Raw genomic sequence first — 27,823 nt, 5'->3', positions numbered from 1 at the left:
ACATTTCCCAACTTATTCGGTATTCAAGAGCTTGCAGCTCCTACTCAGACTTTGTAAAACGTCACCAGTGTCTGAGCAGAAAGTTGATGAACCAGGGGTATGTCAAAGAACGTCTCGTCCTTTTTCTAAAAAAGTTCATCGGAAGGTACCCAGAACTTGTTGATAAATATTCCGTATCAACTTCACAAATAATACACGATGGTCTTGAAGTATAGATTTTGCGTACTGACGTTGTTTATCATCTTAATTACGTGTTATATTATTCTTTTATTTGTCTTTATTAATATTACTTTTACTGGTTTTTAGAGATATCCTTTTAACCTAACTCTGTGCTTATGTATCCCATCATACTTTGAACGACAAAATTATTTTATGATGTGACTCTGTACCTATGTATCTTGTCATACTTTGAATGACAAAATTATTTTATGATGTGACTCTGTACCTATGTATCTTGTCATACTTTGAATGACAAAATTATTTTATTCATTAATATTACTTTTACTGTTAACCAACTTTTTTTGTGATATACATTTTACGTGACTCTGTACTTATGTATCACGTCATACTTTGAACCACACTATTATTTTATTTATTATTATTACTTTAACTGCTAAGTCAGTGTTTGTTATATCTATTTTGCGTGACTGTATTTATGCATCCCGTCATACTTTGAACGACAAAATTATTTCATGTCTACCTGTGCGTATTTCAAACGCGCAATTTTACACCAGTACCCATACCCTCCTTCCTTGATGGGTGCATTTTACATAGACAAATATAATCGTATAATATAATCAAAATGAGGATGTTAATTTGATGTATGCCTTTTTGTGCTTCTTCGTTACATTTGTTGTTTTTATAGTGATTAAGATGATAACACAATGTTGACTGCTGTACCCCTATTTTTGACATTTTTACCTATTATGTCTGTTTGTTTTGTTCACGCATCGGTGACTATATAATGGAATTTGAAGCGACTGTCATACAAGTGAGAGGTTTAGCTAGCTATAAAACCAGGTTCAATCCACCATTTTCTACATTTGAAAATGCCTGTACCAAGTCAGGAATATGACAGTTCTTGTCCATTCGTTTTTGATGCGTTTTGTTATTTGATTTTGCCATGTGATTATGGACTTTCCGAATTGATTTTCCTCTGAGTTCAGTATTTTTGTGATTTTACTTTTTACACATGACTTGATTCCGTGGCACATATTAAAAATAACTTTGAAGCACTTCCCTTTGATATTACTCGATTAAATGTTTCCCCTTAAACCAGATCTTGATACCGTATTGGATGCTTTCCGAAAGTGTACATAAGTACATTTTGTTTTTTCAAATGAGAAATACAGCTCTATGAGTGTGTGACGTACATAAATAGTGTCTACCCCTTTCTCAAACCAGCCTGATTTTCATGGATAGGTAAAATTTTATTTGCAAAAAAAAAATCAATCGATTATTGATTATGGATGTGAATAATTTTCCTATACAACTTATTAATGTTATAGCTCAATAATTATCTGGACAACCTTTATTTTTAAAAAAACTGGTATAATTTATCTCTGTTGTCAAAGATTCATGAATAATACCTGTATCTAATATCACATTAAATAGTTCAGTAAAAATGGTGGGGAGATTTTTAAAACTCATTCAGTATCCTGTCCGTACCAGAGGATTTACCATGTTTCTAGTTCTTAATGATATCCACAACCTCTTGTTTTTAATGCCGTCATTTAAAATTTCATTTTAAATTGGGTCACTACACAACTCATTGATGTCAATGCCATGAAGATCTTCTTCGTCACTTGCATTCATGTTTTTAAATTATTCATGAAATGCTTCAATACTGATAGAGGGATTGTCTTTTATGTAGCCAGAATATTTTTAAGTGTCATCCAAAATCCCTCATAGTCATTTTTTGATAGTGCTCTCAGTTCATCCGAACATTGATAATTACTCACCTGACAGGAGATAACAGTCACGATGTTATGTGGTCTGCCTTTTGTGTCTCTGCAACGTAAATGGGTTTTCGTGTGTAAACGTATTTTTCCTTCATAATCTGTCTCATTACATTATACCCCGCTAGCTCAGCCGTTTACGTTATTGGTAGACAGGGTTCGACCTGTGCTTTCGCTCCAGGACTGCTGACAGCATACTGACAATACAATAAATGACAGGTATAAGAAACCTAAAAATGACCAATGATGACGATTTGCCAAGCAATGTATTTGCACATAGAACAAATGTCCAAAAAAGACGCGTTAGGCCTTAGTACTATCTAATTGTATAAAATAATATGATACTAGAATTTTGAGGTGTCCGTTTTTTTTAAATATTTAGACCTGTACACTTGTCGTCTTTAACTAAATTATTATTCAATCAATCGAGTTGTGACGTCAACCGTCCGAGACAAAATAGTTATACCCACTGGTTCCCACCGACTTTTTTAGACTGGAGCATGAACCTCATTATTCTATGACTAGGGAACAAAACTCGATCCAGTAAAAAAAACATCGCATTTATCTATACCCGTTTAATTTTCAGTCCAACCAGAGCAATGTTTGAACACGTTTTTCAATATCATTGACCAGTTCAAGACCCAAAACTAAAACATGCGATAATACAAAATTTTATTTCAGGCACGAACAATTCCGTAGATTGACGCCCGTTTCTCCAAAATACCCCTCGGATTAAACATCTGTCTAAATATCGCTATCAAAATGAACTCCATCTCTTTATAAACCCGAAATCATAAAATATTGTAAAATTCCCTCTATTTATTCTGGAACGAAAACGTATTTTAATATTTAAGAACTGTTTGACTACAAGACCGAAAAGAAATTTATCAAAAGTGAAGAAATAAATATTGAAGTCAAACATCAAAATACAAAACAAAATGAAATTTAAAGTACAACTTACCAGTACGAAAGTTTTCCCCAATCTAAAGAAATACTGCCCTGGCGAGGTTTAAATATGCAAGTCCAAGTTCCAAGCACGAGAAAAACGATCCCAGCGAAAAAGTGACCGGACAACTATAGCTACATATAGTATCTAAAAATAGAAAAAGGGGAATTTACGATGACCCATATACGTAACAATACCCCTATCCAGAAAAACAAATTGTCCGCGATTTGACAACAAAGTAAGACAATTTAAAGGACAAGACACGGCTGTCTTTAAACAATTGAAAATGTACATTGTTTTGTATATAATTTAAAATTTCAAAGTCTAAATGTTGATAAATGTCCAAGAAGGTCCAAATGTAAGTATATACTTTTCAGAAACAATTTAAGTACCTTTGTTACTTTGCTATAACAGAACGTTTAATAATTATAAAAAGTAGCGGGTTATTCTTTTGACAATATGATATGTTTTCGTCATTAATGTGCTCTCAATATATTAGCAGTTTGACGGTTAACACTCATTCGTCAATTACATATTATTACAATAAACGTACAGTCTATATATGTGTCTTTGATTTATTGTAATAGTTCACCGACTGTGCGAGTCCTGACCAGCCAGTAAAGGTCGATAGCTTACCTAAATGGATATTTGTGTGGTGTAAGATGTACGAAAAATGTGTTTGAGAAATACTTTAAAAAAAAAAAAAATTCTGGTGCAAGTGACTGAAGATCAGCCAGGATTCTACTTCGTCAGAATTATCTCCCCATTACGCCAGTCGTAGAAATGGAAGCCATTGTAGGGATGACGCGCTACCAATTTTGCTCATGGAAACCGATAAATTTATCCACATTGCAGCATTACGATCCTTATATGTCAGTTATATTTTAAAAGACAAATGTATCAACTAGCTAATGAGCATCAGTTAATGATCTTGTCTGCATTGATTCAACTTTAAACTATTGTCTGATCGGTTGTCAGGTGGAATTTTCGAAAATTCATAAACATTTAAAAAAAAATCTAATTAAAAATTTCGTGGAAGGGCAGACTAGATTTTTTTTAGTGTATAAAGACTATAAACAAAAAAATATATTTTTTCAAAGATATGCATTTTCATCATCCAACTTGAAAGTACTGTCGTCAAGTACTTTCAGTAAAAAAAATAGCTATTCAAACACACCTTCTCTGTTTTTGTGACTCATTAGATAGGTATTTCACTTGACCCATATATTTCATCTTAGTACTGTTATTTTGTTGTGTTATAAAGGCAATCTGTAGCTTTGATATATAAAAATAATAGAATCTGAAGCGAGACGATGTATGAAATAATCTTACTTTGTACGATATCAAGACAAAATATTCAACTCAAACACGCACTAACATAAAAAAAATGCACTCGATTTTCTCTTTTCGATACAATTGTTACCCATTTTTTGGAATTTTTTCTCGAGTCACAAAATGGAAGGGCAGACACGAAAATTTTTGAACTAGTAGATTGGTATGTTTTCCGTCCGTGGTATTTTTTTCAAAAAAAATCGGAGGTTATGCATTTTCTTCATCCAACTTGAAAGATACCCATGTCGTCGACTTGAAATCTAATTGTTCTGCTTAACTATGTACTAGATAAATTGAAAACTGATGCAAATGGTGTTTTTAAAATAAAACACCTCGTAATTTAGAAAAAAATTGCAATTTTGTTTGTTTCTATTAACTTTTAAAATTTTGGTCACTATAGTAAACAATACAGTATACATTTATCACCTTCTCTAATAAGAGCTTCGATTCTTTTGTTCTTTTTCAACCGGGTTTCCGACTGAGATGTCATAGCTTTCATTTGTTTTTAGTATTGTGTTGATGATACACTTCATTATACTTTAAAACATTGTCTTGTGATATTTTGTGTAATATGTAACATTCTATTGTAAATAAATGTTGAATAAAGATATAAAAAAGATTAAAAAAAAAAAATGTGAAGGTCGATTTGAATCACCGAATTCCAACTAAAATCCTATACAGAAAGTCCGTTATCAAATGGCAAAACCTAAAGCTCAACCACACCAAACTAGCAGGTGATTAATCGAAAAACGCATGTTGCCGTTTCTACATACTAAGTGTGAAGTTTTCGATAACTAGACTAATTTAGGTCAGCAACGAAAAAAAGTCCTGAAAATGTATAAGGAATTATTCAATTAATAATTTATTTTGTGACTTTAGCAATCTTTTAGCTCAAAAAATACTCCATGTTTTGTTCAATGAGTAGTAGTTGTATCTAATTCTACACTTGATGTTTTGCATTCAATTGAGCATCTTTGCTGAGGCCCAGTCCTTCTTAGTTTTACTACAGCATTTTCGTTTGGTTTGAGTAGCCAATTATGTGACAATCCCAAATCCATTTTGGAAATAATTTGGGCATCTTCTCTCTTCGTGTAGGCTTTTTTGTTAGGACCATCTTAAACACAAACTGCGTTTGCAACTTTTGGATTGTTCATTTCTCTTAGCAACTTATACCCGGCGCCAACAACTAGTTGCCTTGGTCCCCAATGGTGCATTTCCAACACACCAAAGATTATGATAAATAAGCATCTTCATCCTAAAATTACCAGATTGATGTTCGATGGTAACAATATTTCTAACAGAGATGAAAAAGAACAATACTTTACATTCCTTCATTTGTCTCTTTGCCTACATCTATTAAATACAAATTTCAAATATCCACTTTTCAACCTAGTTTTTCAAAATACTTCTCTCTATTGAATTAACGTCTGCTCTCTAGCTTCTTGATGTTAAAAAGAACGTTACGGTCAAATTTTGACGTCGTTACAATACATCTTAACAAATAATTTGCGTTTTCGTTTTAGATAAGCCTTCCAATTGGTATTTATAGTCTGTCTTTCTTTGTTGTGATGTTATACTATTGTTTCAGAAAAGGATAAAAGTTAGGTACCATTAAAACGTTTAATCCCACTGCAAATGTTTGCACCTGTCCTAAGTCAGGAATCTGATGTACAGTGGTTGTCGTCTGTTTATGGAGTTCATAAGTGTTTCTCGTTGTTTATATGGATTAGACCGTTGGTTTTCCCGTTTGAATAGTTTTACACTAGTGATTTGTGGGGCCCTTTATAGCTTGCTGTTCGGTGTGAGTTTTGGCTTCGTGTTGAAGGCCGTATCTTGACCTATAATGGCACTCATATCATATCTTCCTTGATCTATAAGATGACTAAGAAAGCACTGCAACGGACGAGATTAAAAAAAATCACTAGAATAACCGAATGTATGTATACTACATAAATTCCATTTTTTTGTTGTTGTAAATACTGGGTATCAAGAGAAAATCTTATATAGTCACGTGGATAAATCAACAACATTTTGCTTACCTTTCATATTGTGAAATGACAAAATATCAAATGTTCGATAAAGTGTAGTGTTCAACCGTCATGCATAGTTTTTGAGACCGTATTTTCGGATTAACGCATACTCATTAAATAAAAAAAAAAATAAAAAGATTTATTAATGTCGCAATTTAGTAAGTATTGCTTTGGATGTCCAAGAAAAAAACAAAAACAAGCCATAAATTTTTACATGTACATTCATTTCATATAAATATGCAACAGAAGATATTAGTTTGTCAAAATCATTTCATATTGGTATTGATTTAAAAATAAGCCCCGAAGATTAGTGTTTTTTTTTATTCTATTTAATTGATATCTGGCAAGTAGGAAAAGTACTTTTTTATGGCAGATGTCCAATCACTTTTTAATAAGCTTTCCAAAAGATATGATTTGACATTTCAATTCAATTCAATTCAATTCAAAGTTTTATTGCCATATAAACTTTACAGTTTGTGACATATAACAACAACAAAAACAAATAAAGACAATAACTAAGTAACGCAATATATATATATATATATATACAAATTCAGGTAAATATTGAAGGGTCCCCTGTCCTCAGTTTCATTGACCTTTTTTTATAAAGGATCCTAGTTTATTCACTTGTGTTGGTGTTGATGGGTTAAGTATATATATATAACTTTGTCATTGTCAGTGAGATTAGCAAATGAATTACTTTCTCTGTTTAAATACTGCAATTAAAATATGTTTATCTAATATTTGAATTGTGAGAACAATTTATTAAGAAATGTTTCTCATCATCTAGTACTTTGATTCAGTATTACTTGAATAGTTATTTGTGTTAATTCTTGCCTAAACTCCATCTAATGAACTATCGACACGACCAACACAAACTGCTGATGGGCATGTGAACCCGTTAAATATAATTCAGTACGATTGAACAGTTACACAAGGTCGTTTTTTTAGTTCTTTCTAAGTTCATTTTATAGATAATGACGGTAGAATTAATCAACGGAATTGATCTTCTTGTTTGTCTGACACATGCGAAAGTCATTTTCAACAAACTTATGTTGAATGAAAAGTCGCATTAATACAGATTAAAATGGATTGAATACTTGACTTGCTAGCCAAAAATAATACATCATTGATTCTTTAGGCTATCTTAACAAAATTAAGCCTAACTGACTGCTAATATCGAAATATCATATTATTATTCTGCTTTAAATAATGTTTGAAACAAAAACATCGTGGCTTAAAACTTTTAAAGACGATTTAAAACTGTATACCTTTGTTCGGAAATATGTGATTCAATAGAAATTAACAATAGCCCACCATTATGTTTTACTTTAAAAAAGCATTCATGTGCAATTGCCAAAACACTGTAAAAAGATGGAATAACGATGAAAGAAACCTAGCATGACACAAACCAAGTTACATCACTAGGTGGGGAATACTGTGTAATAATATTGACGTTCCAGTTTTACGGCATCAGAGAAAACAATTACTTTAAATATTTCAAAAGTATGCAATGCACATCCACATACAGTTACCATAAAGTCAAAATTTGAAGGTAAACTGTAGAACACAGAAAAAATGACCAAGCTCCTACACATGACAAAGCAGTTGCTCTTTTATATGTTTTGTGACGGACAGAAATAGAGCTAACACATTTGTACTACTCCTTATTTTGCCTCTAATGACGAAGATGAAAATAAAAAAGTAAAAAACATGAATTATTTAGAAATAATATTTAACTACAGAAATAAATATAAAAAACACTTTAAACCATTTTGCACAAACTCTCTATCTCTCTCAGTAACTTTCCTACATGTTAAACATTTGGAAAAAGATTAAAACTATGAAAATAAGATTTGTAGACATAAATGTAGAAATATATTCATTTAATAGTTAAAAACGAAGGAATACACAAAGTTTTATATATAAAAATTAATTAAAAAATAATAACTCTCAAAACAAAACTGTAATGATTAGTTTTGTTTATTCTTTAGTTTTCTATGTTGTGTGGTGTGTGCTGTTGTTTGTTTGTCTTTTTCATTTTTAGCTATGGCGTTGTCAGTTTGTTTTAGATTTATGAGTTTGACTGTCCCTTAGGTATCTTTTGTCCCTCTTTTGTATGCTTTTTACCATTTTCCAATTAAAGATTTAGTTATCAAATTAATTGGCGGAATTTAAATTAAACAAATACCTTATATGGTGAGACTTGAATAAAACATTGAATCTGGAATCCATACGTAATGTGCCTGAAATGCTTATTTTTTTTTTTATTATCTATGTGCACTTAATGCTTTTGGGTTTTTTTTAAATTGAGATTTAAGCATCTTGCAAATTTCTACAACTTAACATAACTTTTTGATACGCAATACTTATCAATAATACCGTTGGTTGCAAGGATGAATGTATGAAATACATTATATGTTATTATTTGTATCTGTCCACTGACTTCAATAAGTGGAGACAAAAATGAGAATTTTCTCGATTTTTTTAAAAAGATTTGCCATTAAGTCTCTGTAGTTAATTATTTTGTTAAAATTTGTCTCTAGAGGGAGTAGGTAATACTATTACCAGTGTAAATCAATTTATAAATACCATGGAGTTGCTCAAGGACATTACTTGATATTGAAATGAGTAAGGGACGACATCAAAAGATCGATGTAGGATAAAAAACTTAAATCGAATAGTTTGGGGGTGGGGGGGGGGGGGGGGTCAACATTGCTGCAAGTTTTGTTAATCTAAAATCGATTTTACATATATCCATATAGGTAAATCAATTTTTCCCAAATTAAGTTAAGAAAGGGGGTAGGGGGGTCAGCGAAAAAACTATGTGAATTAAGTTTTTTATCCTACATTGAACTTTTGATGTCGTCCCTAACACATATGGTGTAGTAAAATGTTATATTATAAAAGGTTATCAGTGAATTTACACTGAATACAAAACTATTACTACAGAAGATAATTTCTAATGATACATAAAGCATGAATAATTATTGAAGCAATATCCATCAAATCATTTAAATAATGCAACAATCGTTTCTAAAATAGTAATTTAATATAAAAAAGAAGATGTGGTATGATTGCCAATGAGACAACTATCCACAAAAGACCAAAATAACACAGACATTAACAACTATAGGTCACCGTACGGCCTTCAATAATGAGCAAAGCCCTACCGCATAGTGAGCTATACAAGGCCCCGATAAGACAATGTAAAACAATTCAAACGAGAAAACTAACGGCCTTATTTATGTAAAAAAATAAAGTCATTTTTGAAATATAAAAACTACTATATATTATTTACATAAAGGCAACAGTTGAATACTGGTGTTCAAACGTCATCAATCGATAGAGAGAAAACAAATCCGGATTACAAACTTAAACCGAGAGAAACATCAACTACAAGAGGATAACAAAGGAACAACAGAAACAATGAAGTTAAAAAAAATACGTCAACAAAACAGCCAAGAGAATGTACCTAGTCAGGAATATGTTAGTTGTTATCCATCGGTTTGATGTGTTTGAGCTTTTGATTTTGCCAGGGACTTTCCGTTTTGAATTTTCTACGTAGTTCAGTAATTTTGTTATTTTACTTTTTACCATTTGACAATTTCAGTTACCAAATAATGACTCCTTTTTAAGTCTATGTGTGACTCTTATATGTAAACCTGATGTATATATAAATAGGAAGATATGATATAAGTGCCAATGAGACAGCTCTCAATCCAAGTTACAATTTATAAAAATTAACGATTACAGGTAAAAGTACGACCTTCATCACGAAGACTTGACTCACACCGAACAACAAGCTAGAAATGCCTCCAAAATGACTAGTGTTAAACAATTCAAACAGAAAGACCAACGGTCTTATCTATGTATTAAAAAAACGATAAACGGGTAACACTCTGTTTTTAGACTCACCATACTCAATCTATAAAGTATATTGTTCAAATATTATATATTGTATATCGAATAAAACTTCAACGTAAGGCACACATTATATTGGTAAATACTGGGTATCAAATGAACATGTATAGTCATATCGGTGTTCAAAAACACTGTGCATACCCTTCAATGTGTAAAATATAATTATATATGACCAAATATTAAATTTTGATATTTTGAAGTGTTCAACAGTACTGCATCACTTAAAAATGAAAATGTTGAAATAGTCATATTTGGATTACCGGAAACACGTTGAATTAAGAATATTCAAGATTTAAAATGTTTTAACGTGTAAATTAAGCATAATGTCCGATTGAAAATTGTTTTTTGACAGGAGTAAGCCATACAATATACAAATATATACATTTCATATGAAAATGCCATGGAAGTTTTTTATTTGTCTAAATATTTTTTTAACCATTTCATAAAGATATTGATTTAAAGATAAACCTCGAAGTTTAGTGCTTTTGTATTCCCTTTAATTGCTATCTACAGTAAAAAAAAAACGACAACATTTCTGACAGATGTCCAATCAGTTTTTAATAAGCTTTCTAGAAGATGTGATTTCACATTGTTATAGCCTAATAAGCAGATAAAATCAGAGTCGACGATGAATTTTGCCCCAAAAATTGATAGTAAGGCAACGCTTTTTAATAAAGATCTTAGACATGCTGTTTATTTGACAATTTGTTCTAAATAAATCCTATACTTTCAATAAAATAGATTAAACTATGTGGATAATTGAAATACGTGTTACGATAGGCGATCATTTCGTTGCTAATTGTACCAACTTAATCTCGATAGAATTGTTCCAAAATGAGTCGCCTATTTCCTATCGTATGTTGGAAGAATAGGTGTAGTTAAGAAATTTAAAAAACTGGTCTGCTTTAAAAAAAAAAAATAGATAAGATTAGTACCTGTATAGTACTCATGTATTTACTACGACAACAACAGATTATTACTGTAAATGTAGATATTATTGCGTGCATTTATTCAATGTTTGAGGAAAAGGACAAAAATGTGTGAATTCAGATCACTCCCCAATAATATTAAATCTGAAGATGAATGATTTCATACTTGGAAAAGGATTATGGAAATTTAACAACTCACTTTTACATGATATTGAATACTCCAAAACTATAAAAGACACTATACTTAAAGTAAAAGACCAATATGCATCATTAGTATATAATAGAGAAACGTTAGAAGAAATTAATGATTTAGACATCCACTTTACAATGAATGACCAACTTTTTTTTAGAAATATTACTTACAGAAATCAGAGGAAAAACTATTTCCTATGCATCTTATAAAACGAAGGAAAGAGGAAAAAATATTATCAGAAAAAATTCAGAAATTAGAGGAAAGCATCTTAACAGAGGAAAAATTAAATGAAATTGAACACCATAAATCTGATCTTAGAATAATAAGGAAAGAAAAAATGAGGGGATACTATATCAGGTCAAAAATGCAATGGATTGAAAAAGGAGAAAAGCCATCTAGTTTTTTTGAATATGGAAACTAAACATTTTATAAATAAAACCATCCCCAAACTAGTTAACGAAAAAGGGGAGACAATTTGTAAACAAGATAAACTATTAGAAGAGGCCAAAAATTACTATAAAAAACAGTATACTAAAACAGAAAGCTTGAGTAAATGAAATCTTAATAGTGAAATACCTGATTCTGATATTAAAAAACTAAATGATACTTTAAAAGAATGTTTAGAGGGGGAGATAACTTATAATGAATTGACAACAGCTATGCGTAGAATGAAAAATGAGAAAAGTCCAGGGTCAGATGGCTTTACAAATGAATTCCTTAAATTCTTTTGGACAGATGTAGGAAAATTTGTTTTCAGATCTATAATTTATGGTCACAAAAGGGGGGAATTATCAATAACTCAAAAACAGGATATTATTACTTGTTTACCAAAAGGTGACAAACCTAGACAGTTTATGAAAAATTGGCGACCAATAAGTTTTTTGAATACAACATATAAACTAGCAGCAAATTGTATAGCAGAGTGTATCAAATCTGTTCTGCCCATTATTATTAGCAATGATCAGACAGGTTTTATTCGTGGAAGATATATTGGAGAAAACACTCGTCTCATATATGATATTTTATTCTATACAGAGGTAAATGATTTGCCAGGTCTCCTCCGTCTCATAGATTTTGAAAAAGCTTTTGATTCGGTATCATGGAAATTCATAAATGAAGTATTAGACTTTTTCAATTTTGGACCATCTATAAAACTTTGGATAAAGGCCTTTTACACAAATATAAGCTCATCAGTATCCCAAAACTGTTTTTTTTATCAGATTTCTTTCAGATTCAAAGAGGCTGTCGACAAGGAGATCCTTTATCACCTGATATTTTTCTTTTACGTGCTGAAATTCTAGGAATTTTAATCAGAAAGAACAAAGAAATTAAAGGAATTAAAATTGATGATAGTTATCAAAAGCACCAGGATAATAATTTTATACGCCAGACGCGCGTTTCGTCTACATAAGACTCATCAGTGACGCTCATATCAAAATAGTTAAAAAGCCAAACAAATACAAAGTGGAAGAGCATTGAAGACCCAAAATTCCAAAAAGTTGTGCCAAATACGGCTAAGGTAATCTACTCCTGGGGTAAGAAAATCCTTAGTTTTTCGAAAAATTCACATTTTTGTAAACAGAAAATTTATATAAATGACCATATAATTGATATTCATGTCAACCCCGAAGTGCTGACTACTGGGCTGGTGATACCCTCGGGGACGAAACGTCCACCAGCAGTGGTATCGACCCAGTGATGTAAATAGTTATCAAAAGTACCAGGATGACACAGAATATCTTATCTCCCAATACGCAGATGACACATCAATAATACTTGACGGTACACCTAAATCTCTAGATGCATCTCTTCGCTTACTCCAAAAATATGCTGAAATGTCTGGTCTCCATATGAACTTGGACAAAACAAAGGTGGTGTGGATAGGCAAACAAAATATAGTCAAGACACAATGTGTGTAAAATGGGGATTGGAATGGGGTTCCAGTAGGTTTACATTACTAGGAATAAACTTTTCTGTTAATCTGCATGAAATGGGACTGTTGAATTATGGTCCAAGAATTACAGAAATTGAAAATATAATTAAAATTTGGTCTAAACAAGCATTAACACCAGTTGGAAAAATAACTATCATTAAGACACTAATTATTTCAAAATTGAACCATCTGTTTTTAACATTACAAGCACCATGCAAAACTACTTTAAAACAACTAACTGGCAAAATTTATTCATTTATTTGAGAAAACAAACCTGACAAGATTAAAAGAGAAATATTATGTTCTGAACACAAATTAGGAGGGCTGAAAATGATAGATATTGACAAATATATAAAAGGATTGAAACTAACTTGGATAAGATGGTTGTTGAAAAACAACCCAAAACTAAATAAGCTATTAGAAAGTACTGAAAAAATTAGTATTGAAAACCTAGTTTATTTAGGCCCAACAAAAAGATGTAAAAACCCTTTTTAGGAAGAAGTTTTTTAAAGCTTGGACAGATTTACAAAATAAATTCATACCAAAAAATGAAGAGGAGTTTTTATCAGTTTCGCTCTGGAATAATGAAAACATAAAAATAGGAACAACATCCGTTTTCTATAAAGACTGGATAGATAAAGGGATCTTTTTGATAAATGATTTATTAAACGACGAGGGAAAACTAATGACTTTTCAACAATTCCAAAACATTTATAAAATTAAGTCAAACTTTCTTACTTATAATGGGGTCATTTCATCAATAAAATCATATAAAATATATATATATATATCCATAAACAATTGTTATAAAACACTAGGACCAATTATGCCGAATAATATAAGAATATTTTTTTTATCGAGAAAAGGCTCGAAAGATATGTATAATGTTTTATTTGAAAAAAGCAGTACTAAACTTAGATGTGAAGAAAAAAGTCCTTAACACTCAACAAAAATTTTGATTGGAAAACTGTGCATAATATGTCTTTTTTCTCCACAAAAAGCTCAAAACTCCACTGGTTCCAATATTGAATAATACACAGAATATTGGGCACAAATAAATTTTTATTTAAGATAAAAATAAAACAAATCGATAAATGTACTTTCTGCAATGTATTACTGAAGATATTGAACATATATTTTGGACATGCCATAAAATAGCAGATCTGTGGAAAAGACTCATGGACTGGATTTATAACCAAACACAAATAATTATTCCATTTAACATGGATATAATTTTATTCGGAAATTTAGGAAAAACAGAAAATAATAAAATAAAAAACTTAATAATACTTTTATCAAAATTCTTTATCTATAGAACAAAACTGTGTGAAAATCAAGTAAATTTTGCAGGACTGAAAAAATATCTAAAAGAAAATCTAATACTAGAAAAGAATATATTTTTTAAAACAAAGCCTCTTCACATTGCCAGATCTACTGGGACCCCTGGCTTCCATTATTAGAATAATTTACACTTAAGCAACCTAATTAGCATTACCCTATGTAATGTTATTGTGCATTTTATTTTAGCCTTCTCACACCAACATATATGTTTTTATATAATATACTGTTATATGTTATTTATTGTTTATTGTCTTTTGTTCTTGTTTTGTGCCTAAAATGCATATACATTCTTTAACATCTGATTTGTGTTTGTATGAATTATTTACAATGGAAAACCAACTTTGCCAAATTTATTTAATGTTGTATCTTAAGAAAAAAAAATACTGCTGCCAAATTCCAAATTTCAAGGACTTTTTATTTTTTATTTAAATTTTTTTTTCTCTAGTTTTTATTTTTTTGTTTTTGTTTTGCTTTTGTGTTTTATTTATTTATTATTTTCTCTTCTCTTCTCACTTTCTCTCTTAAATAAAATACTCACTCAATTGATCAACATTGAAATAATTGATACACAATATACTGTATATATATTTTATAATTTTGAATACTAACAATTACTAACAATTTTTCTAAATATACAATCTAATGTTTAACGAGGCCGGGATAAGGTACCGGTACTTTCGGTATTAAACTAACAAATGTGAAAGTTTTCAATTCAGTATGTATAATTTAAAAAAAAAAATGTGTGAATTTATTATTGTGACTTCAGGACAATATGCATACATTTATATATCATTATCAGAATAAGAGTTCTTGTTAATGTGGTTATCACATAATTATATCAATAGCAATAATAAAAACCTCGCAATAGTTCTTAAATGTACAGTTATTTAAAAGTGTTTTGGATGAGGTAAGATTTGATAATTTGTAAACTGTGAACTGTCCAGACGAGACATACGTATATTAACATCGTTCATTAATTAAGATTTTAAAATACCGTTGACATTTTAAGCTGGGATGAAATGCTTCAATGCTCAGTTGCATTTGGCCATGCGCCTTGCACTAATATCCGTTAGTGCTTATTCTCTTAGTCTTGTACAACTTTATTGTGCTTAAAACCGATCTGAGACAATTTCTTTTGAGTAATATTGTGTTCCTTCAAAACTTTAAAACATTACCATTTAGTGAATTTTGGTAAAAATGCTATAGGTGTGGCTCCGTATTTATACAACCGCCATTTGAGTTAATGTGACATGCATGGACTTTAATCTATACATTTCTATATTGTTTAGCTGATGAACTGTGTCTGTAGATAGCGTCTATATTGCTATTTTTTTAACTAGTTTAGACTAGAACACAATGGTGACTGTTGTACCTCATTTTTTTACACATTTAGCTCATACATTGTTGTCAACATAATGGAATTATATGCAACTGTCATACAAGAAAGAGGTTTTGCTAGCTATGATTGCAGGTCTAATCCTCCGTTTTAAGTTTAAGGAAATGCCTATACCAAGTCAGTAAAAGGACAATTGTTTTTCGTTCGTTTGATGTGTTTGGTTATTACCAACAAAAAAGGGCACTTAAGTACAGATTTGAGAGTACTCTTGGTTACTCATTTTGTAATCAAATCTTCATTAATTATAATTTAGGACGTTACATGTACAATTTATATTTTGATTTTACTTTCTTAGGTTAAAAGATTTGAAAAGGAAATAATTTACGAATGGTATACCGATTATACCCTTATATAGGTTGTTTCAATGTTATATAAATAAGACTAGTTATATGTATCAGTGATATGTATATTGAAAGGGAATATATAACCACACTTTGTTACGAATGAATGGCCCTTATAAAGTCACTTCTATATTTTCTCTGTCAATGTTTCAAGTTCACATTCGTTAACAGCTATTCCATTCCCATTCTTCGTGCTAAATGAAAAAAAATATAAATTAACTTTACAATATGGTTCGAATAGATTAAGATGAGGGGAGTTTATCGATGTTTAAATCTAATAAATCGATTCAAAAGAGACAAACATCTAAAATTAAGGGACTCACGTTAACTTAAAAAGAAGAGAGATCGGGTACGTCGAAAATGTAAGTGTCCCCTTGCATGCAAGTATCACCTTCTATGAAAATCCGCACTCTCTCAAAATGGGGTTTAGCCCATAATCGAAAAATAACGGATCAAACGACCATACTTGTATCTTAAAATCTAAGACCAGGGAAACATGTCGGTGGAAAATTAAAACACCGACCATTAAGATAGTTCAATGAATATGTTGATCTTCTAATGATTATCACTTTAAAATAGCGTTGTTTTGCTTCATGAATATAATAGTGTTGTCTTAATTTCGTGCGTCTGAAACGAGCGTTTCCAGATTTGCCTTGAATAATTATCAAAGGTACCAGGATTATAATTTAGTACGTCAGACGCGCGTTTCGTCTACATGTACATAAGACTCATCAGCGACGCTCATATCAAAATATTTATAAAGCAAAACAAGTACAAGTTTGAACAGCATTGAGGATCCAAAATTCCAAAAAGTTGTGCCAAATACAGCTAAGGTAATCTATGCCTGGAATAAGAAAATCTTTAGTTTTTCGAAAAATTCAAAGCTTTGTAAACAGGGAATTTATAAAAAAAAAAACTCATTATTGATATTCAAGTCAACACACCGAAGTGTTGACTCCTGGGCTGGTGATGCCCTCGTGGACGAAATGTCTACCAGCAGTTTCATCGACCCAGTGGTGTAAATAGTTAGTGTATAAAAGGTACCAGGATTGTAATTTAGTACGCCAGACGCGCGTTTCGTCTACATGAGACTCATCAGTAACACTCATATCAAAATATTTATAAAGCCAAACATGAGCGTTTGCATCCTAATATTGGAAAGACAAAGACATAATAAAACAAGTAAACGGGTTTTCCCCTTTATATATTAATTAGATGTATCTCTTATAACTTTATGTCGACAAATATTCTATTGAATATGAAAACCACAGATACCATAGACGAAAGTGGAAGGCTATTCAGTTGAAATCGATATCATCCGTTGATTAACATATTGACCATTCTGGTCAATAGTAAGTTAGTGTCAAATAATATTGCAGGAATTTACTTTAAATTTAAAAAATAAAAACGTTGTCAAAAGTCATTACTATTCACCAGTTATCAGATTAAAACTGTTATCAAGCTCTAGGCACATTATTTGGTCGATCTTTAATTTTAAATGAGGATGTTTAAGTTGTTTAAAGTTTGGACTGTCTTGCATTTTAATCATTGTTGACACGAAACCTCATAATTAAAGATGAATTAGATAAAATTATTTATACAACAATATTTTGAACATGTAGTCAAATTATGGCTTGACACACATAATAACACCTCATGTCAAAAAAATATAGCGACCGAAAAGACACTCCATAGAGCACAAGACATTAAACAGAAAACCAAAATGATCTACGAACACATGTTCATGTTGCAATAGTAACACCCGTGCGGTTTACTCCTGTTAAAATACACTGACGAGTCATAATTAAATTTATCACGTACTTTTTATGGAAAAAATAAATTGCCAATACAAGAATCTGTAGGTGTATTACAACCAAATGGTACCGTATTCAATATGACTCTTTTTGTCTGAACGGGATACAACCGTTTCGTTCTGATAAAACCCCAAAAAGCCATAAATACAGCCAAATCCGGGCATCCCAATACCGATGTACTGGCTACTGGGCTGGTGATAAACTGTCAGTTCCTAATCAATTGCCCCTGGGTGATATCTATATTCTGAAAATGGCAGTGCATCAGCTACGAAACAGCCTACTGGTAGTTTTTTAAAAGTATGAAATAATTTCAGTTATTCTTCACAAATTTTGCTTTATCTTTTGCTTTATGAGTAGAATTTTGTCTTTTTGTTTTTACTTTTTGTCTTTTTGTTTTTACTTTTTGTCATGTCTGCAAATTTTATTAATTATGTTGTCTTGTGATATCTGATACTTATTTCATATCATAACCATCGTCAAGGATAAAATATTTCAATGATTTCGTTAATCAGTGTTTAAAGATTCATGAAAAATAACATACAGTATCTGTTTTTCAACCTATGAAAACTCATACTGGATCTCCTTATTAGGAGTTCATGTTAGTCATATTATTTCCTCTTCTATTTATTTCAAGTTTGAACTTGGACATTAAATGGTCTGAAAACATCTCGATTTGATTTTTTTGTTTGTCTGAAATCTAATAATTTTTTACATGTATCAGCGTAATATTTGTTTTAATTTGTTCTGTTTTGTTCTATGACACTAGAAATGATTCTTTACCTGACTTGTATTTCTTTTGCATCATCTATAGACTCTGGAAGACATGTATTTGTAGTGTCTGGTAAGGTCAGAGATAACAACCCAGCAATCAATCCAAACCCTCCTAATATGATCAGTGGAAGTGCTATTCCAAACTTGGACTGTATTATGTCACCCTTGATAAGAAATAGAATAATATAGTTTTCTAAGCGATTCTCTCGTGCGTACTACTGGCGTTTATTTGAGTATATATTTTATAATCAGTTACAGCTTAAAATGATTCATATTATGAACTGTTTTGAAAAACGATACAAATGTCTAATCGGATCATTCAACTATCGCTGATAAACCACAATAGTGTCCAACCGGTATATTCAACTATCGCTGATAAACGACAGACATGTCCAATCTGAATAATCAACTATCGTTGATAAACGACAGTAGTTTCCAATCGGAGCATTCAACTTTCGCTGATAAATGATAAAAGTGTCCATTCGGATCATTCAACTATCGGTGAAAAAACGACATTAGTGTCCAATCGGAATTTTCAACTATCGCTGATAAACAACATTCGTTTCCATTAGGATCATTCTACTATCGCTGATAAAACTACAGAAGTGTCTAATCGGATCATTGAACTATATTTATCTTTGTTTGTTGTTGGAACTATGGATTAACAGAATGTGTCTATCAAACTTACCAATTCACCTACATATGCAGATGATATTGACCCAACACGACCAGTCATGCTTGCAACTCCAATAACAGATGCACGCAGAACAGTTGGAAATAGCTCGGCAGTGAATATATAAATAACAAAAAATGTAATGGTACAAAAAAACTTTCCCACCATTGCAAGGGTTGTTGTTAACCACACCAAAGCTGAAAAAGGAATAATATATATGTGAATGGTATAAATGTATAAGCTTTCATTTTTAAACGATGATAACATTCGCTCTGTTAATGTTGACATTTGTCTTTTAAGAATGCTTATCGTGTTTTGTACGCTATTTAATTATCTAAAAATATATTGGTTGCAATTCTGTTTAGGCTGTCGTCGGACTTCAGATACACAATTACATATATATAGCTTAAAAAGCATTCATGTTTCCATTAAGTCAGAACGGCTTTGAACTTTTGTTTAAATATTTTATTCTGTCATTAGTTGCTGGTGCAAGCTTTAGACATGATTCTAATATACCACTACTTTTTGTCTTCATTTACAGAATCAATTGCGTATAATCAAACAAATGCTATTTATACAAACATAGAAAATATATTCAAGTAGTGTTTATGTAATACATACTTCAAACCTTTATGTTCTTTAAACATTTTGCTTAAGACAATTCACAAAATTGATCATGAGGGACATGAGTTTTCGTTTTTCTTTTAGCACAAAGATATAACAAACAAGTTAACTTACATGTATCGGCATATAGAGATGTAAATATAGTGCATATACACGTCACACCTCCCAAAATCATAGCAGTGCAGAAGAGGCCTTTACGACCCACTCTGTCCGTTACAAGCCAACAGAAAATTATTCCAAAAAATTCGGCTGACGATGACGCAGCAAAATTAACAAAAACATCTCCACTGAACTTTGCGACATTCATCGATATACCATAATATGTCATTGCAATTGCAAACCTATAATATATTTAATTGTATAATTTAGTCACATAACTTACATTGTATAAATGTATTGAACTTAGTGCATATATAATATAGGCATCGAACGTACGTATCATGGATTTATGATTGATAATGCAACAAACTTGAAATTCAGTTGAGTTATCTCCCGTTTACCATTAACAAATCAATTATAAACAGATAAACGTTATTTAAATATATATAGTTACCAAAGGTACTAGGATTATAATTTAATACGCCGGACGCGAATTTCGTCTACATAAGACTCATCAGTGACGCTCAGATCAAAACTTAGAAAAGCCAAACAAGTGAAAAGTTGAAGAGCATTAAGGACCGTAAACATTACTAAAATAATTTATTATCCCACCCTTTCGGGAGCACTTAGTTTTTGGTGGGATTCGTGTTGCTTAGTCTTTTGTTTTCTGTGTTGTGCTTTTTGTGCTATTGTTCGTCTTTTTTCTTTTTTGACCATGGCGTTGTATCTTGCGCCCCTCTTTTAGTTGTTTTCACGGAGGGAATTAATTTAAATAATAAAATTAAATGTGTTTGTCTAAGTTTATTATATATTTTGAATTTGTTCTTTACTTTAACAAATGAATGCAAAAGTGTGCAAGGATAAACATGATAAATATATAACTCAATAGCATATCAAAAGAAAACGTTAAAAGAAAATAGATAATTTATTTAGACAGCAGTTATAACATTAAATTAACAAACTTTACTACATCATATGGACATTTCGAATATTGAAGACTTTGGATTATGCTAAGGCCCAAACTACAGTAAACATAAAAACATTACAAGTCCACTGTATTATGAGACAAGGCCAATTTCACCCTTAAAAGTATTTCACTCTCATGTCAAAGTAGTGATACTACTGGAACTTTGTTATTAAAGATTCGAGATCATAAACTTAAAACACTTTTCAACAGTTTGGAAAATCTTACATTTTATTTACATTTTTCATGAAAGTACGTCCATAATCAAAACGAAATTATATATAATAGTTATAGCTGAATTCGGAAAGAAATTAACAGCTTAATTCCCTAGTACATAATTCTGATTTTGGTTACTGTTTAGTTGACCTCTGTCTTTTGAAAACTCTGTTGTTTCTTGTCCTTTTAGTGTAGGGTTCATCGATACAAAATCAGCAAGATTTAAAAAAAAAACTACTTACCAATTAAGACATATTACTAATAAGCGTCCGATAAGTTTTTTAGACTTTATCAGTGTTTTCACAAAGTCAAGAAAAGATGTTCTATGTATATCCTTCACAACCACATCGTCCACAGATATGTTCAAACTCTTTCCATTAAATATTGCCATCTTTTTTAAAATTGCTAGAGCTTCTTTTTTTCTCCCCCGACTTAATAACCATCTTGGTGATTCCGAAATAAAACTGTCAAAACAAATAATCAACAACGTCAGTATAAGCATTCAGAAAAGTAAAATAAAAATTAATTTGGGAAAGTCAAGTTTAGTTTCTATTAAATGTAGAACAAATTTGTAATCATTGTGTAGCGACTCCGTTTCCGCATCTGGTGAAGTAGAATGTGTTAAAAGTATATATGACGTTATTATCTAGATATACAATGAACTTGTTTTATTTTTAATAATAATTGAAACCAAATATACTAGGCTTAATTACTTAACAATAGATCTTTACAGTCGAATATATCTTATTTTTTTGGCTATATGCAAGTTTTAAGAAATTAAAAGAATGAAGCATTTAATAGAACGATAGAAACAGCTATCGTCTAAAAGTAAAAGAGTTAAGTTTTCAGTGAGGTATTCTCTCGACTGACTTTGGCCCTTTAACGACTTTGTTTTACCCGTTTGTTTTATTTTTTACTATAACACGGCAAAGCGTTATCAATAGAGAGAAACTGTAAACCGAATTAGAAAGACAAGACGAGATCAAACCGACTACTAATAATCAAGTGGCAGAAATCGTCAAGTTACTGAGTTTTTTTTTAATGTACTCGGGTTGATCTAGATAATTGCGCCCTCAATATACAGTGTATAACAAGATAACTTTCAATGTTACCAATTATGGTTTAAAATAATGTTTTGCTGAAATGCATGGTGAGCATTTAAGGCGACAATAGCAATGACGTCTATAGTTTTGGGACTTTTGCACTATGTATGTATTATTATTATTTTTAAGTATCATGCTTATAAAAACCAGACATACAATTTCTATTTAATGATTGGCCTTTCTAAATCCGTTTTAAGGAGTAAATCATTAAAAACGTTGAAGACGTCATGGTCCCAAAATTATGTTTATGAGCTAATTAAAAAACAAAAATTCAGAAGACACGTTACATCCATCATATCGTTTACTGTGATTATGAATAAATTTTTAAGTTTGTTAACATAAACATTTTTTTAAAATTATGATGAAATGGAATATCAATTTAACTTACAACATAACTATCATATATGCAGCTACAAATATAGTTATCGCAAAATATAAAACAGACCAGTCCCTCAAGTAATACGCTAGTAGTAGTAGGATATAGTTTCCTACACAGAATGTTATGTATACAGCAAAGTTGGCTAGAATTCTTTGCTTAGGTCCAACCATTTCAGTAACTAAAATATTAAAATTACAGTGTGTTAATTAAATGCAGTTAAATACATATTGATATTCATTTCAATGATCAAAGGAATTGATAAATTGCAAAAGACAACTTGATGTTTTTAACATTTTACAAATCCTGCTATCATGATACATGTATAACTGGAACTAGGAAGACTTCCAATTGAATGATACTTAAATGGAAAATTCAAATGTTTAAATACTGGTTCAAAATCTTGTTAACAAATACGTGTATTTTAAGCTCCGTATATGTATATAAAGAAATGTGCATCGATATCGATCGAAAACGTTCAAAATCTGTAAATGTGGCAAAGTTTTCAAACTTTTTTTTTTGACAAAATTATTTGTGTTGTGTACCGGAGAGCCCTTTCTGAAATAAACTTTCTTCTCGTTCGTTATAAGTTGAAACTGGACGCTGCATAAGCATTCAGTTGTCACCTCGTGAATGTACAACTTGCTGTCAGAGTATTCAAGCCTAATTTCATTTTATCTTAGTGTGCGTCCGAAATATAAGGAGTTTAGAGAAAATTCATCAAGAAATATTATTGATCTAGGCAAATAGTGTTTAAATTTATTGAACTTTTGAGTGTTAAGAACATCAGATAGTTTAGGATAATAAAGGTTTACTGCATTTAAAATCAGAGACCACGTGATAACAAGCATAAGACTTATATTATCTGTATGTTTACTTGTTTATTTCGTAAGTTATACTGATACCGATCAACTGTAGTGTTGACGGTAATAAAGAATTTAGATTTTAAAGTTGTGCTTCAAGTAACATAATGTTAGGTTTATTAATAAGTGTGTTATTCATTAAAAACTCTTGTAATATTTGTTAAAACAAAATACAAACAAAAATTTAGAAATATCGTACAGATATTTTCTTTACTATATCCTGAGACTACTATAACACAGTAGTTATAGTAGTCTCAGCTATATCATTCTCCTCTTACCGTTTTCAATTGTGTTAATGTCATAACTTTCGATATCAAATTACATGTTTACAGTCAAATTTAAAATCATATTCCCCGTACTGTTATTTGTCGTTTAATACAAAAAAATTATTAATTTAATGCAATTGTACCGAGTTCATACTTGGCATATCGGTAGTATTTGCAATGCTCAACAATATTTTTGTTTGTTTGTGTAACGTCCTCTAGAAACTAATTATTATATCTATTTTATAACATATGGTTCTAACTTTTTTCCGTTCATAGGTGATAAGAATTGTTTTCTATTTTAAGCTCGCTTATATCTTACCTGACACGAAGGGTCAAGAGAGCCATTCTTACCTAGTTATATTTTTTGTGGGTTTTTTTTCCCGCTTTTTGTAAATACTATTATATATGTAACTGAAAATACATGTATTTTTTTATTGAAACAAATGTTATTTATTTCTGATAGCACTACAACTACTGTTACATATGTATACAATTAACTTAATTGTAATGTTACAGTTAAACACATTAAATAACTTACGAATTATAAATGGACAAATGTATGCTATCATACTACCAGCACCATTGAAGAACTCGAGAATGGACACTAGTAAGAAATACGGCATGAAAGGTCTGAGTCCCATTGAAAACAACAACATAACTATTCCTATTAGCATCGTTGGTTTCCGACCCCATCTAATAAAATATGAAATACTATAATTGTATATTATTCATATTAGTAAAGTATTATACATTTAAAATACTTTAAGAGCAGTATGATAGGAAAATATTTTAAAATCCTAAACATTATGACAATCTACAAAGAGTTGACATTGAAAGTATAAATGCTCTAAGAGTATAAATTGAAAATATACTAGGCTGGTGTTTAAATAAATGTCTTTGAAATTCATCTAATTCATTAAGAAGAAATTGAGGCGTGCGTTATACGTAAATGAATCAAGAATCGAACGTCTGTGGAATTTTTAACAAGGTATTTGGTGCAAAAGCTGTCTCCAACAGGATCATGAGGAAGAACGACTAAAAGCGGTACTACATAAGTTTTGATCATTTCTTTTCGTGACAAGGTATAACGAGTACCGTCATGCGTAGTATTGTGCAGCATTACCCGTGCATAAGAGGGAATTTAAATCATTCCACGGTTTTATTTTACACCCGTCTAGACGTTTACAATTTAATTGCTGCTATGGTCTCTTTGACTTTTTTATTTTTGTTTGAAAAACCATTTTGTTTTATATGAACTGTCTTTCACTGGTATACGACTATTCTTATAAAACTGTACGATTCAATAGATGCACATGCACACTGACCAATTTACAGTAGTAATTTAATTTTCTTTTCCATTCATAAAGTTGTGAATTGTTTCTAATATTTTGTAATTGTTTTTTGTAGATTGTGCAGGTTGTTGATCATACTTCTAGTAAAGATAATGTAATAAGTAGATATAGGAAGATGTGGTATGAGTTCCAATGAGACAACTCTCAATCAAAGTTACAATTTATAAAAGTAAACCATAAAGGACTGTTTTACGCAACACCAAAATCGTAAATCTTTGTTTATTAATACACAGCACTGCATATTAGCACCTGATGCCTTGACCTTTAATGTACGGTTTTTTTTTCTTGTTCGTTTCCGTACAAAAACAAAAACTGACTGACAATTTTAATTAGCTCAATCCAAGATATAAAAAAGAAGCGAAAGTTACCTACAAGATACCATATTAAAACTCGTAAGTCAATGACAAAAACAACCAAAATACAAACAACATTATACAAAACAAAACATAGAATACATTCTAGAATAGTATGTTCATAGGTTGAAACATGTCTACTTACAAGTCACTTAACAATCCAGACAATATTGAACCTATGAGAAGTCCGACATAGTGTCCCATCAAAAAATGGGCTCTGTACAGTTTTTCGTCGCATACCACGTCAAACTATAACAAAAAAGACATCAGTATAAGAAAGACTGACTCATCTTTTTTCATAATAATAATTTAAAAAAAAAATGCAAATTGAAGGAAGGCTGGAAGAATCATTCTAATTTCAAAATTCAATTCATACATGTATAAAGTTTGAAAACATATAAATGTAGGTCAAAGAAGATTAATTGCAGATAAGATTAATTTTTTTTTTGGACTTGAAGCTGTAAGTGAGTAAAGTGACTGCAATGTTCATCTGGAAACAAAATTAATTTATTCAATTATAAAAAAAAAAATATACAACTGTTCATGTATTTGATTTAAGATATGACAATATTGAAAAGGCATTGAAAGTTACATACATTTAGAATAAATAAAGATACTCTAAATAAAAACAGACAAATTGATGTTTGCGCTGAACTACCAATGACAAGTATTTCATACATTTTTACGACCAATAAGCAAATAAAACTGACCTTTGAAATAATTGTTGCTTCAAACAGACTAGAGTCGTAAATCCAATCGTTGCATTTTGTTGTTGTACCATTTGTTTGAATTTGGCATTCTGTTACGTTGTATTCTTGAATTCCATTGGTAGTATTAAGGAAGACCGGACCCGGAGATGTGTAATGGTCATCAAGGTCAGAGATCTTGCACCTACAACATATATTTAGAATTTGTAGTTTTTACTACAACTGGAATTCGAATTCCATTTTATTTCCGAATTTCCAATCTTAAAAATGACTTTACCTTACTAGGTATAGTATAATAATCAACTATAATGTACGTATGACAATATTTATTAAAGCTTTGTACCCCCAGAGAAATATAACATACACATCCCCATCATATAACAAGAAGTTTTAAAAATGTAACAAAATGTTAGTAATAAATATGTAACAAAAGTCTATAATATGACTAAAAATAGCTTCATTTATCACGCATATACAACACCCTTAAATATTTTTAGCATGCAGCCATGAAAAAACGACGCTTGAAAAATGAAGGTTGACAAATGCATGAGGGAGAGTGCAGTAATTTCAAACCTACGTGCTTAAAAAAAACTATTTACGGATAAATACAATCTCAAAAAATGTAGGAAATGTGCTTTAAATTTAATTTGTAGAGATTTGATACATTAATATTCTACTATATAAAAATTACACAGTTAAACAAATATTAAAGACAGGGCCGTAACTACCTATGAGGCAGGGGAGGCAGTCCCCTGAATTTTCTACACCAAACTTTTTTTGGAAGTAATAAAATGAAATTTTGACATTATGTACACCAAGAACTTGAATTTATATAATAAACAACATAAGTTTACAGTTTTAACAGTGTTATCATGATACGTGATATATGTGTCATTTTCCGGATTTTTTATCGAAAGTGAACCGTTACAGTATTACAATTTTTTTTTGTGTGGCCGTCCGTCTGTTATTCAGTATTCATACGAAAACACATATGAAACTTTGCTTTCGACAATTTTGAATAAAACTTAACTATTCACATTTATTTAGGGGCTCAATTAAGCAGAGGAAGTTCCCTTTGAATTGTGAATCTTTTATGATATCGGGAACTCGTTACCAGCTGAATCAGCTGTTTTAACCGCTTCTCCCGTTCGTACGAGAACATTATGGTTAATGCCTTAGTAGTTCACTCTTATTCGTTGTAGCAGGGACTTTCTATACTAAGTATATACTTGACTGTAGTTAAAGTCCCTGTTTTTAGTTATATACATGTCTGTTCAGCTTTCAACAATATTGAAATTCAAGGTCCTCGATAAAAAGAT

At 30.7% G+C, this 27,823-nt stretch overlaps 1 protein-coding gene across 3 annotated transcripts in view; it reads right to left on the bottom strand.

Moving 5' to 3' along the window:
- LOC143064351 (organic cation transporter protein-like) overlaps positions 1 to 27,823 on the bottom strand; it is a 79,944-nt gene that overhangs the window by 34,679 nt on the left and 17,442 nt on the right. For 2 of the 3 annotated variants that reach the window (XM_076237117.1, XM_076237116.1), the window contains exons 2-10: positions 26,508 to 26,688; positions 25,943 to 26,046; positions 24,631 to 24,785; positions 22,976 to 23,144; positions 21,727 to 21,948; positions 20,320 to 20,546; positions 19,597 to 19,778; positions 18,918 to 19,072; positions 14,295 to 16,517 (exon numbers count right to left, since the gene is read on the bottom strand). In XM_076237117.1, the coding sequence (XP_076093232.1) occupies positions 16,451 to 16,517; positions 18,918 to 19,072; positions 19,597 to 19,778; positions 20,320 to 20,546; positions 21,727 to 21,948; positions 22,976 to 23,144; positions 24,631 to 24,785; positions 25,943 to 26,046; positions 26,508 to 26,688 (1,462 nt within the window). In that variant the 3' untranslated portion in view covers positions 14,295 to 16,450. Of the gene's footprint in view, positions 1 to 1,961; positions 2,156 to 2,919; positions 3,052 to 14,294; positions 16,518 to 18,917; positions 19,073 to 19,596; positions 19,779 to 20,319; positions 20,547 to 21,726; positions 21,949 to 22,975; positions 23,145 to 24,630; positions 24,786 to 25,942; positions 26,047 to 26,507; positions 26,689 to 27,823 lie in introns of those variants that run through there. The other variant, XR_012975228.1, reaches the window with a different exon arrangement.

This window comes from Mytilus galloprovincialis, chromosome 2, assembly GCF_965363235.1.
Source record: "Mytilus galloprovincialis chromosome 2, xbMytGall1.hap1.1, whole genome shotgun sequence".
NCBI lineage: Eukaryota > Metazoa > Mollusca > Bivalvia > Mytilida > Mytilidae > Mytilus > Mytilus galloprovincialis.
The sequence above is the reverse complement of the archived record's forward strand: the minus strand, read 5'-3'. Positions and strand labels throughout refer to the sequence as shown.